Raw genomic sequence first — 13,557 nt, 5'->3', positions numbered from 1 at the left:
CATCAACGTGCTGAAATTTAAAATTAATAAATCTTTTGCCTTTTTGACATTTAAACATAACATATTAGAATACTTTGTGTTTCCAATTGCAATGTTAATGTCGTATTACATAAAGAAAATACTAAGTTAAAAAAAAAAATCAACTTAGAGTAAAGTTGATTTCATCATTTTACTGTGGGATACGAAAATGTTTATAATTATATTTAATTCCAAACAAATTGTTTAAAATTGTAATTATTGTGAAATATTGTTATTTACTTACTATTGCTTGGAACAAGACTGTATCTACTGTGTTCCAATATTATGGATACAGATTATGTCTAATATGCGGTTTAAGTTATTTTCCAAGTAACTAAAATGTTTTTACAACTTGATAATAATTTTTTTATTTATTAATATATTTATTTATACCGCAAGACTTAAGATCTTAATATTATGAGAAAGGACTTTGAAATAAATAATTTATTTATGTTTTTCAAAAATGCATTTTATTAATCTAGTACATCAATTCTTTATTTTTTGTATTATATACTATTTATTTTACATTATCCACTTGACGATCCAATAGTTTCGCTTACCTAAAATTAGTAAAATAGATTACTCATTAATTCTAAAATAATGTTTTGTTAATGTAAAAAATCAACAAGGTAATACATCATATTGGTAAATACTGAATATGTTTCTTTAGTTTAAGTTTAATTCTTTTGAAGAAATATTATAGATTTTGGATACATTAAAATGTACTAAAAAATTTATAATAGAAGAAATATTTTTTTGTATTTTGTATTATATATTTCTGTTTTACCTCTTGATTTTTTAAACTTAAAATATGTCAAATTTTATGAATATTTTTACTAACCAACTCTCACTAAAGAAATTTTATTAGGTAAAATGTGTATAGACAAAGTAACAATTTCATCTATATTGGTTATTCTCTGATGGTTAATATAAAATCCACCGGCTGAAATTATTCGATGTGCATCTCCTGAAGATAAAAAACAAGACAAATTATAATCATTCTATTTCTAATAATTTTAAAATTTAAACAATTAATTTTGAATATTACTCTCTGCTAAAAAACATTTTGCTTTCATTGCCATTTTCAGCACAGTTATGCCAGGTTCAAGCATCAATTCAACAACAGTTGCACCATTAAATATTTTTAAAATATCATTAACGCCTAACGTACTAAGGGTTTCAATACTGTTATCGTATAATGCCGATGTTGCTAACAATGCTTCTTGAAGACCCTCTTCTAAAAACATACAGACATAATCAATTAACAAAAGTTAAATACATAATATATAATATGATTTTTACCTCCGTGCACTAATGTGGTAACTTGACGTGCCAATGACTCATGAGGAATTCGTTTATCGGGAGTTGCCTGAAATACAATTTTTAAAAAGTAATAATTTTTTTCATATTTTATTATTATTTACCTTATGTTTTCTCATCAGTTCAGCTATTTCAGACAATGAAAGGAATGTAAACATTTTTAACAGTTTCTCTACATCAGCATCTACTGTACGTATCATAAACTGGTATAGTTCAAAAGGTGAAGTTCGATCTGAGTTAAGCCATACAGCATTTTGAGCTGATTTACCATACTTGTCTCCAGAGTCTGTAGTTATAAGTGGTACTGTGAGCCCTGTAAATAAAAGACATTTTACATTTTTATAATAAATAGTTAAATAATTTAAGCTTTATGCTGGTTCAAAGCTAGGAGATGCAATTATTTTCACTAAAGAAAACAACATTTTTAAACAATGTCTATTTTAGTATCAAACACATACACAGACAACAATTTTTTATAGTTTAAACCATTTAAATGCAACAAAATAAAAAAAAATTAATAGTTAAATGGATTTAATTTATATATAATAAAAAATAATTATAGTTTACCATAAACTTTAGCACTTTTTTGTCGACTAATTAGTTCTTGACCAGACATAATGTTACCCATTTGATCGTTTCCTCCTATCTAAAATGAAATAAAACTATTATTTGATATTATTTTAAAATGTTTATATTGTCAAACCTACTTGAAATGAACATTTATATTCATTAAATAAATGTAACCAATCATAAGCTTGGAAAGCCTGGTAAGTGAACTCTGTAAAACTCATTCCACTACCAGCTAAACGAGTCTTAACACTGTCCCTGGACAACATTGTACCCATTCTGAAATTTCGGCCAATATTGTTCATGAAGTCAATGACACCAATATCTTTGTACCAATCCATGTTATTAAGTATTCTGAAAATACAAAAATTGTTATATAAATTTAAAATGTATAAATGTTTTTTGTTTTAAAACTGATTTTAAATTATTAAAATGAAAAAAATCAAGCTAAGTCAAGAATACCTCAAAATGCTCACATTGGTTCTAGCAGAGGATCTTTTTGTTTCCAAAAGTATTTAGCATGATTATTAAATATAGTTTGTAGACTACGAGCAATGCCTTTAATGTTATGGGATAACATCTGTGAAGACTGTTTATCTCGATCCTTTGACTTTCCACTTGGATCACCTATTTGGGCTGTAGCTCCACCAATCTATAAATTGAACAATAAATGTGAACAATTTATAAAAACACTCATAAACAAAATAAATAATAACTGACCAATGCTATAACTTTATGGTTGGCACGCTGCCAATGCAATAGGTTTATAATTACAAGTAAGTTTCCTATATGTAAGCTGTCCGCTGTTGGGTCAAATCCGGCATAAACACATTGATTTCTCTTGGTTAGTAAATCAATTATTTCATTGCTAAAATATAACAATAAGGATACAATAATTATGCTAAAAGACAGAATTCAGTACAAACAATTAAATTTACAGTGATTATAAATTTTAAAGTTCTTTTGCTTCAAAAATAATCTATACACATTTAATTATTCACTTGATGATTACCTAGAATTATCAGGAAACATGTTTTGTAATATTTGTCGTTCGTATAATTTCAACACGTTCCTGTTGGAGTAGAATCGCTGGAGACGATGATGGCTGTATAAAACGTCATAACTGCGGTTGAAGGCGATCACTAACCGACGCTTAAACAATAGACAACGACACATTTTTTGAAAGAATTAAATAACAAACGATCAATTAATCAAGTGACAGCAATGAATTTCTTAAACACAAAATTTGGAAATCGAATTAACATTATTACATTAATTTGCCGACAGGTAATAGCAATGATAAAGTGTAGATAACACGTAGAGATAACAATGTGATAACTATTTACGAATTACACAGATATATCTGTGACGAATTACGATTAAAGAAAATATTATTAAACATCACGGCGACACGGCCAAAGATATCATTCCGGAATTAAGTATTGAAACATAGACCTAACGGCTTAAGAGTTAAGAGGTCTACACTCTACGTATTGAAAGCGCTATTCAGAATTTCAAATAATCATTAGCGCTCCCGGTGAATAACATTAGTAACTATTTGAAAAACATTGATTTTTGAATTGTGCGGGATTTCAAAAGTACCTATATATATATTTTTTAATAATTTATTGTTTTCCGTTCAAAGTATGAATATTATGATAAATCTTACTAAACATCTATTATATTAAATTTATTATCAGAGGTTACTCTATCCACTGTAAGTTATAAATTATAAATACCAATGTTATTTAGCTTATATGCTGAGAATTAATAGACATTCTTATATAATTTGAGATTTTGAGTTAATATTAAAATCATAATACTTGGAAATGTCTTGTTTCTATGTACAAGAATCACATGGGTACAATAATTTTCAAAAACATATTTGGCATTCCAAAATATGACCAAGAAAAAAGAAGTGGAAAGAAGCCTCATGAATTAAAAAAAAATAAGATTGTGTTTGCTCTAATCACTTTAAATAAGCAGGTTTAATTAGTACATAGAATTCAGGTGAATGTCAAAGCATATAATATGGTAAGTAGTGTACACAGATAATGTTAGGTAGTGTAAGTATTTATTACATAGATTAAAATCTGTCTAAATTATGAACAGTTATAATTTAACAAATGATTGAAAATGTGATTGTAATTATACCAAATACTGTCAGTATATTCGATATTCATTTAATAGAGCCACCTAAAAAGTGGAATATTGCTAATGTGGAAGATATACAAATAAAACAAAATTAATTATTTGAATAAGTACATCATAAAGATATTAAATTACCTAACATTTAATTGACTTCAACTTGGGTCGGGGGCGTCATTTCAGGTTTTTTTCGGATGTGTGAGGTTTCAAGCAGGCCATTTTGAAATTTCACCAGGCCATTTGAAAAAGATATATGTAAATGTACAAAATACAGTTTTCAATTATTTCCACAAACATCGCATGCATCGAATTATTGAATCAATATAAATGGGAAAAACCAATTTAAAAACTAAAATTTAAAAAATAATTAACAATCATAATAATTCACAGTATACAACAATATTGATTAATGTCAAAATAAAAATACCATTTAAGAAGATTTAATCTTGAACATTATTTCAGCAGGGCGCAGGCCAATTAATATTATTTTAAAAGTATGTCACATCATTATTTTTTATTATTTAAATTAAAATATATTTTCGATACAAAAAGTAACATATGTTGCTGCTATTGACAATTATATGAACATACTGTAAAGTGTATTATAGTGTTGCAATACATAATATTCTGTGACTCAGTTTGTTATTATAAATAATACATACTTACCTTGAATAATATATTCTGTTTAAAAATTATTAAGCCTACGTTTATTGTAAAAATATATTAACGTATACTATACTATAAGATCTATAAAATCATACAGAATATACCTAATATTATGTCCGACGTCGAAATCCGATTCCCGTCCGCTGCTGTCTGCTCAGTGATTCTGTTGGTTTCAGCCAAATCACATACAAATGATCAGTCCGAAAAAGAATGCCGCAATTTTTCCGAGTCGATCATAAGGCAATATAGATCAATGTCTAATATTGTAGTGACGTCTGGTGCGGGTGATGCATCAGAGATGCGATCGTCGTCTTCGTTATTGATATGGCAGATTTGTGCGGCCCGGCAAAGCCGGACGTGGCAACGGGCGACTTCATAAGTCCATCAAGAAAATTATGGAATTTAATGCCGAACATTCGCATGGCGCTTGATGCAACTGAAGCAATCGAATTTGAGTGCATTCCGTTGCAAGTTTTGGCTGAGATTCAAAACGGAACAACACTGGTCTGTGTGCACACTTGTTTAGACTCTGCAATAACCAGATACAGTGCTGGAACAAAGCCAGCGACAACAACGGTCGAACTTAAAAAATGCTGTTCGTTGTGTAAAAGGACAAAACAATTTGTCCGATTTATGTTTATGAAAAAAAATAATATAACTCATAATGTCTGAACATATGATTGCGTATATAAGTTAAAATAAAAATCAGGTACCTGTTTAATATACTAGGATAGTTATTGAAAACACTATTAATTAACAGAAATAAATGTTTTATTATGTTATTTGATTGATTTTTATTTGATGTATTATTATTAACTGGTTAACTGCTACGTCATTTTTCAGTACATTGCCAAAAGCGCCACGTGTACCATTTTTGGTACACTTGTTGTTTTTCCAATAAGTTTTTGTGTGCCAGTAGTGGTACACGGGAGTCTTTGCCAAAAAGTGTTAAGTGTACCTATTATAGTACACGTAAATACGATTTTAACACAGGAAAATATTTCGTAGCCCACCAGACAAACAAATTTTCGACCAGCCCATAGATATCTTATGAATTCATTTTTTAAGGTAAAAAAAATAAAAAAAACAATTTTAATTTTAAATAATGTATGTATTCTAATAATATTATAATTATAATTTAATTATATTACATTTTATAATATACATTATGATTAGAAATATAACTAATGATTATTTTACTTTAATATTATGGTTCGTTGAAAAGCATTGTAGACAATAATATCTTTCACATACTTCACATTTTGTGTGTACACGTTTTGCTTTTTTTCTTGCATTGATCGTGCCTATAACAAAATAAAATCAAAATAGTAGAAATATACATCGCCCCAATAATATTCAATAATTTAATGTTTTACCTTCTTCACGGCAACATTGCCTGTAACATCCATAGCATCTTGCCCTTTTTTTATCTTTGACTAAAGTATGGTGTGGTATAATTGTAGATGTTTGTTGCGAGTTGACCTCTTTTTTTTTAACCATGTCGAGAGCAATGTCTTCTCTAAATTGTGTAATAGATTTGTTGTTATTGGTGACTGCTTTGTAAAGACTAAATGCATTTACTACTGCTGTATTACATATTATGTCAAAGGCTACTTTACGATACCATTTTACTCCTTTACGCAAACAGGTGTGGTAAGCACCTATCTGATCACTTACATCAATCAATCCTTTGCCACGGTTATAATCAATAATCACATTAGGTTTTATTTTTTTTCCACGTTTCATTTGAACTTCGTTCATTGAATTACCATGTTTAGTTGAAATCATGAGAACATCTCTTCTATCTTTCCATTTTAGAACTGTTACACCAAGGCCATTCTGTTTAGCTATCATTTCACCTCTTTTCAATTTTGTTGTCACTATTTCTTTTGGAATCCGTTTTCTGTTTTTTCGTAAAGTTCCCACCAAATGAGTATTTCTATCCAATAATTTTTCAGCAAGGTCTATACTGTTGTACCAATTATCGGCATATAAAGTTCGTCCAAAATCTAAGTAGTCCGATAATAGTTCAAACACCACTTTAGTAGCAACTGAAGTATTGTCGGAAGCTTCTTTTCCACTATAAATTTTATATTTTGAAGTATAAAAATCAGTAGTGCACAATTTAAAAATTTTTATACCATAGCGATGTCTTTTAGATGCATTGTATTGTCTAAATAACAGTCGTCCCGAAAACGGAACCATTGACTCATCAATACACATTGAATCATTAGGTATAAGTACTGCATTAAATTTATAGACAAGCAAATCAATAAGTGGTTGAATTTTATACAAACGGTTATAAGATGTAGCTGTATTATTATCAGAAAAATGTAATACACTTAGTAGTAATTCAAAACGGTTTTTCGACATATATTGAGGAATGTTGCTCGAAAATAACGTTGTATTTCTCCAATAATGGCCTATGGTAGGCATTTTATCCAATCCCATCCATATAACTAAACCGAAAAAAGTTTTAATTTCTTTTACATCGGTTTCTTTCCACTTTTTTATTCGAGCATTACGAGATAGATTGCATGAATTTCTTTTATCATTTGCATACCGATTAGTCTCGAGTACTATAAGTTTTAAAACTTCGTCATCAAAAAATAATGCAAAAAAATCATAAGGGCTACAGTCAATCATTGTTTCAACAATATCCTCATTTATCCCAACACATTCATTATTTGGATTATAAATTACATTAGAATTTGGTTGTTCGTCTATAACATTATTCCAATCATTACCATCTCCACGCATCACAGGAGAAGCAGAAGACTCATCCTCGGAACTACTGTACACATCTTCATCATTCCAGTTGGGATCTTCGTCAGTATCGTCAAACGAACTTTCTGAAGATAAATCTAATAAACTAGAAATTTCATTACGATTCATTTTGTTTTTATTACACACGCAATATTATAAAACACTAACGACCACGTACGCGCGTATACGATAACTAACAACTATCAAGGAACAGAAAAATGTATAACAAGATAACAATTCAATAGGTATTATTTGTATACAAGTCTAAAAATATACTTTTTCCCAACAATCGTATTTTACAATTTATAATACAAAATCATTATCAGTTATGAAAACGCACTCAACGAGTGGTCAAAAATAGTGTTATTGACAGATACTATTCAAGGATATTACCTTAGTAACGAAATTATAATTAATTATCGAATTATATTTAGTTTTGACTTTCCCAGGGGGCTACGTGTACCATATTTGGTACACGATTGAAAATCATTAATTTCGATATAAAAACACATTATTTAATCACATAATAAACTAAAATAAAAATACCAAACTTTTTCATAAAGTTTTAGGTCCGTAGCAAATAAGGCATGTTCGCTACTTTTTGGATTAGCAAGAATGGCTAATCAACCATGTACCAAAAATGGTACCCATAGCGGTTAACCTGTTAAATAAGGTTAACATGCATTAGTGAACATTTTGAATTTATATTATTTTATAGATAGATACCTACTTTCAGTATTTAGTACTATTTTAAAAGTAAAGGGTGGTGTCGCACATTTTGATCTCCCCCCACCCCCAAAATGACGCCCCTGACTTAAAAACTTTTAAAGAGAACATTCCTGTTATAAAAATTAACGATATGAAAGAAATAATGAATAAACCAGTTCAGTGTACTAGAGACTTTAATATTAGCAAATTAAAAGAGAAAACTGATAGTATGATTGAGAAAGGTATTTGCGATTTTAACGATATTTTTCAAGAGCATAATTATTTTGATAATCCATCAACAGTTTTTGAATGTGTTGTGTATTTCTTAACTAGGTAAACGGTGCTGTTATATTATATAATATATTTACATATATTTTATTTTATTTTTTAATTATTATGTTGTACTAACATGTTTTTAGGTATATAAATAAAAATACAATTAAACACATTAAAAGCAAAATGTGCTTAAATAGCTTAAAACTTTAGGAAGATCAAGTTGTTGCACCAGAAAAGAATCTTATAAATTTCAAGACGAAAGGGTTTTTTAATACGTCTAAAAAAAATTTATAACATAATAATAAAATTAATTGAAATATGTTTTTCAAAACACGAGGAGTCACGAAATGTACTTAAAGATCTAAGTATCTATAGCCGTGTAAAATATACAGGTTCATAAGTTTAGGCATATATTAATATGTACTTGGCAGTCATGACAGTCTATGCACTGACATTTACCAATTGCGGCTCAAAGTAGGTAACCTTTTTACCTTTTCATCTATCCCTATTCTATCCTATTGTGTTCGATAGGTTAGGTAAGAATAAAGTGTACCTAAGCAATGGAAATTTACAAAATGTTAAACGAACAAAATAAACAAATATTAGTAATATTTAAATATTAATATACAAATAGTTCCATTCATAAAATATTTAAAACACAAAATATACTTGCCATATGTATTTATTAAATAGTTGTTTATAAAATTAGAAATGAATTTAATTATTTTACCAAGTAAGAAATTATTAATTATTAATTTTCCCATTTAGGTCTCAGAAGTTGGTGTATTATTTATAATAATAATTATAAACGAGACATATATACGTATATAATGTATATCATTAAATATTTTAATAACGAATAATTGTTTTACTTTTTTTAAAGTATTTAGAAATATAAAAGTAATTGAATTTCAACTACAAATACGTCCAATACAGTATTTAAAATATTTACTTTATTTTATTAAATATAAGCTGTTTTGTGAACTAATGTATGTTTAGATGCAATCGGGATATTTGTATTTAGGATAAAATACGACCTGAATTCGGGCCGCAATCGAGCAACTTCATTTTTTTATAGATATGATAAAATAAATTTAATTTTAATATTATAATAGGTATTAAAATTAAAGGAATTTAGCAATAAGCACGTCATCATTCTAGGTTTTAAGCTCTAAATAATATTTATATATAAATGGGCGTTTAATGATTGTGCGCGTTATAATATATTTACATTAGAGCAACGTTGCCATGTATATAGAATCATGATAAATCCGTACGATACTTTAGTAGATTATGGTAAATTATTTATTACCTACTTATTATTGCCGATGCCAGACAAACTTACCACCACTAAGAAGTAATTGGTTATATTTTAGAATTTTAGATCATACTGTTATAATGAATCAGAATTATTAACTCTATTTAAATTCCCACACATGTACAAATACAATAATCATGCATAATGTGACTATACTTATTTACTGTCAGTTATGTTCGTGTTTTAACTGTATCACAGTGTTAAATTTTATATTCATTTTTTTAAATTATATTAGTATGATATTATAATATTTATATTTGTATTTAAATATTAAAAATAATTATGATATAAGTAAATTTTTGTTTAATAAAAAATTTGGCAACGTTGCATCCAATTTAACCCCTATTCCTACGGTTTTCAATAGTTAAAATCATGTCCTTTGTTATTCTGGCATTGTGCACAACCCTATACCCAAAAAGATAAAACGCGCGCAATCGTACTCGCCGATATAAATGAATATATATTTTGAATTCAGTAACTGGAGGTTTTTGATATGTTTTACATATTTTGACATTTTAAATTCTAAACGAGGCGATGAATGTAGGGCTATAAATGTAATACCTACTAAAATTCGGTACGGGACCACTCCGATTTCATTCTGTGATAACAACATAATAAAAGATATATTATGTAGCCCAAACAAACCAAGCAAAATTAATTTTTTCTATGTTTTGGGTAGTGGGTACCTATGGATATAGAAGAGATGAATAAAATAAAAAAATCGATAAAATTTATCAAAAGAAATAAAAACTAGTTAGGTTAGAAAAAAATAATCACTGCTACTCACCTAAACACGATTAAATCATTTGGTATTTATTATAAAGAACAACCCTAACGCAGTGACTTCCAACATTTTTTTAGTCACAGAACCATATTATTTTCTGTCCCGACGGAAAGAGAACCAGCTTCATTCATTGTTCAAATTGAAATTTTAGTCTAAAATGTTTATAAATTTATTTTCTCCTAATTTCTTTACGAAACCTTGGCTGACCTTGACTCATGGGACCTTTGGGATCCGCAGAAAACCATTTTGGGAATACTGAAATAATGTCTTTCGCCATCTTGGATATTTAATGTATTCTTGAGCAAACAACAATATTTAATCAAGGGAATGTATTGTAAACATATAATACCCTGGGGTGACCCAACATGAAATTTTCAAAATATCTTTTTTTATTATATACTTATTTAGTTATGGGTTTACAAGTTTTTATACACTATACCCTTATCGTAATAAATTATTGTGTCAAACATCCAGAGGACCTCTGAACGTTGTACAGCCATGATGGTGCGCTTAATCTCTATCCCTACCTATATACGATGAGTCATACACAATGGTAACAAAAAGATACTATGCTCTTTCAATTTCTTAGTTGTTTACACTGTACAATAACGGAAATCGAGTCTCGTATGAGTCGGATTCTATCAGTAGTTAAATGAACACGTCATTTATTTTACTGAGTCTTAGCTCTATCAATAACGAAAATCGAATCAGAAGTTATTTAAATTTAAGTGCATATATATATTTTTTTTCGTTGTATTTATTTCATCGGACTAGTTTTTTTTTAAAATGGCAACAGTATTTACTTCCACTGCGTGGTTGGTGATGTTTGAATTTTTACTACCGGTGTCGTGGCGAATTAGAAGAAGCAATGAATTATTTTTTAGTGCAGTCGAGTTATCGGCCTTATTTAATGAACAAATGTAAGTCTGGATTTTAATTTTAATTTAAATTTATTCATTTTTTTTAATTGTTTTTGTCTTATCTTATACGTTTAAATATTATGATAAGGAACGAAAACCGATTTTTAATGGATGAAACTAATGAAAGTGAGAACGAAAATGACGAAAGTGCTACAGAAGACATACTTACCGATTTGTAATATACCAGATACTGAACTCAGTAATACATTTAATTCTTTAAGTAATTTACTGGATAGATTTATTTCAGAAGATACAATTTATTATATCGATTATATACATTGTTCAAAACTGGGAGATAATGATGTATTTTGAAAAATATATATTGGAAAAAAACATTTCTTTAAAAGTTAACTGGTACGTAAAAACAAGCTTTTCTAATATATAGTTTTTGAGTAATCTTAAAGTGGGTTGTAATGAGAAAAATAAAGTACAAAGTACAGACTCTATTTTAGTAGTATTAAAAATAAAGAATTTATAATTAGAAATAATATGTAATAAGGGACAATGTTTTTTGTTACACTTAAACCGAAATGTATTAAATTTTAAAATTTAAGCACACTTTCTGTTGACTTGAATAAAAAAAAAAAATGTAATTTTTTCAAATCATACAATTTTTAAATATATTTCTTAGGCGGAAAAGAAATAGAAAAAATATCGGCTGTTTTCGATAAGAAAATTAGTTACACAATATTTAAAGCCTTATAAACAGAATATAAACTGTATCTTCTAGTTAAATCTATCTAATAATAATACAATTTTATTGCATGATTTTTTTTTTTAATACAAAAATGTATACACATATGATTTTTTTGTAATTAAATTATATTATTTTTTCATACAATACAAATCTAACCTTTATGAAATTTACTATTTTTGTATTCATAATTATATTTTCCTCGATATTTATTAATTCCAAAGTCTATTTTCATCGATATCCGCTATTACATTGAAATTATAGTTAGATTTTTAGATTCTTAGCGGATCGATAAATATAATGACAAACGCGGCACCAAACATTTATTACTGGGGAAGAGAGGCAGTATCATGGCAAAAATCATGTGCAATTTGAATGTATTCTATTAATTAACTAGGAGAAAAGTTTCGAGTTAGCTTTTTTATTTTCCAATGGCGAGGATAAATTAGGCAAGTGTCGTTCAATGGAAGTATTAATGAAGTTTTTATAGAAATCTGGTCACTGCCTCAAGAAAGAATCTGCTATTCGAGCTTATGTGAAAATGTAGTGTTTGCTAAGAAGAGGTCAATAACTGAGTGGTGTCCGTTAGAAGGATTTATTCTAAAAGACTGCCCGTTGTTAATATTGTGACATTGTCGTACATAGCAACCCCAATAATTTCTCCTCTAACGTCTGTGGCTGTTAAAGTCTTTAACAACGATGTACGGGTGAGAAAGGTATTGGAAAATATGTTAAATAAATTTCACTTATGTAAGGTAGTGTGAAAGTTACAATAATGGCTTCTAAATTAGTGTTGAAAATAATTTCTTTAGCGAGATGAGATTGGTGATCATGATAGCCATTTATCCACTTGCTCTGTTGCATGTGTTGTGGTTTTTTTTTAAATATAATGTAGTATAGGGTGGCTTATTTTATTAAAATTGGTTTCTTGGATACTTGTAACTTTTGGGAATGGGGTTTCTAATTAAAAGTAAAAGTTCTTCTATTTTATCATAGAATCCGTGAAGTTTCATGAAAAAAAAATTCATCATGTTTGAATAAATTTATTGTTAAAAAATGTAAATATGATAGAGTAGGATGTATTTTATATTATTTTGCTATTTATAGGTTGATAGTAAAAGTTGGGCTCGGAAAAAAAATAGGAAGTTTTTTTTAGTTGCATTGATTTTGAAGGAGGAAAAAATATAGCCAACATTTTAAAATTATGTTTACATATAAGTATACGAGAACATCTTCCATTATATAAGAATATAAAAATAGTTACAAGTTAATTTTTACCTATCGAAAGCGACACCCATTTATGTCCGTCAAGGTATAATTATAATTGTACATCATTTTACGGTGGAATGATTGTGACCGGGTCGAAGACTTG

General features: G+C 28.1%; 2 protein-coding genes across 2 annotated transcripts; both read right to left on the bottom strand.

Moving 5' to 3' along the window:
- Positions 1-2: 2 nt before the first annotated feature.
- Positions 3-3,081, bottom strand: LOC112596219 (tyrosine--tRNA ligase, mitochondrial). Its single transcript, XM_025341722.1, has 10 exons — positions 2,918-3,081; positions 2,626-2,773; positions 2,382-2,557; positions 2,046-2,259; positions 1,906-1,984; positions 1,443-1,651; positions 1,321-1,387; positions 1,067-1,255; positions 860-985; positions 3-578 (listed from the first exon to the last, which is right to left on the bottom strand). Exons 1-10 carry the CDS (start codon positions 3,079-3,081, stop codon positions 541-543), a joined length of 1,410 nt encoding a protein of 469 aa, XP_025197507.1. The 3' UTR covers positions 3-540.
- Positions 3,082-5,910: 2,829 nt separating this feature from the next.
- On the bottom strand, positions 5,911-7,614 carry LOC112596229 (piggyBac transposable element-derived protein 4-like). Its single transcript, XM_025341732.1, has 3 exons — positions 6,902-7,614; positions 6,096-6,799; positions 5,911-6,023 (listed from the first exon to the last, which is right to left on the bottom strand). Exons 1-3 carry the CDS (start codon positions 7,612-7,614, stop codon positions 5,911-5,913), a joined length of 1,530 nt encoding a protein of 509 aa, XP_025197517.1.
- Between the last annotated feature and the right edge of the window lie 5,943 nt (positions 7,615-13,557).

The sequence above is a fragment of the Melanaphis sacchari genome, unplaced genomic scaffold (genome assembly GCF_002803265.2).
Source record: "Melanaphis sacchari strain LSU unplaced genomic scaffold, SCAv2.0 Contig310_pilon_pilon, whole genome shotgun sequence".
Taxonomy (NCBI): Eukaryota; Metazoa; Arthropoda; class Insecta; order Hemiptera; family Aphididae; genus Melanaphis; species Melanaphis sacchari.
The sequence above is the reverse complement of the archived record's forward strand: the minus strand, read 5'-3'. Positions and strand labels throughout refer to the sequence as shown.

What these genes read in the sequence shown, in the direction of transcription:
- LOC112596219 (XM_025341722.1), bottom strand. Translation starts at nt 3,081, where the DNA reads ATGTGTCGTTGTCTATTGTTTAAGCGTCGGTTAGTGATCGCCTTCAAC. An exon ending in AACTGATGAGAAAACATAAG is followed by an intron (nt 1,388 to 1,442) that starts GTAAATAATAAT and finishes ATTGTATTTCAG; the next exon opens with GCAACTCCCGATAAACGAAT. An exon ending in AATTTCTTTAGTGAGAGTTG is followed by an intron (nt 579 to 859) that starts GTTAGTAAAAAT and finishes TACTAATTTTAG; the next exon opens with GTAAGCGAAACTATTGGATC.
- LOC112596229 (XM_025341732.1), bottom strand. Translation starts at nt 7,614, where the DNA reads ATGAATCGTAATGAAATTTCTAGTTTATTAGATTTATCTTCAGAAAGT. An exon ending in GTTCCGTTTTCGGGACGACT is followed by an intron (nt 6,800 to 6,901) that starts GTTATTTAGACA and finishes TAAAATTTATAG; the next exon opens with TGGAAAAGAAGCTTCCGACA. An exon ending in GCAATGTTGCCGTGAAGAAG is followed by an intron (nt 6,024 to 6,095) that starts GTAAAACATTAA and finishes ATTTTGTTATAG; the next exon opens with GCACGATCAATGCAAGAAAA.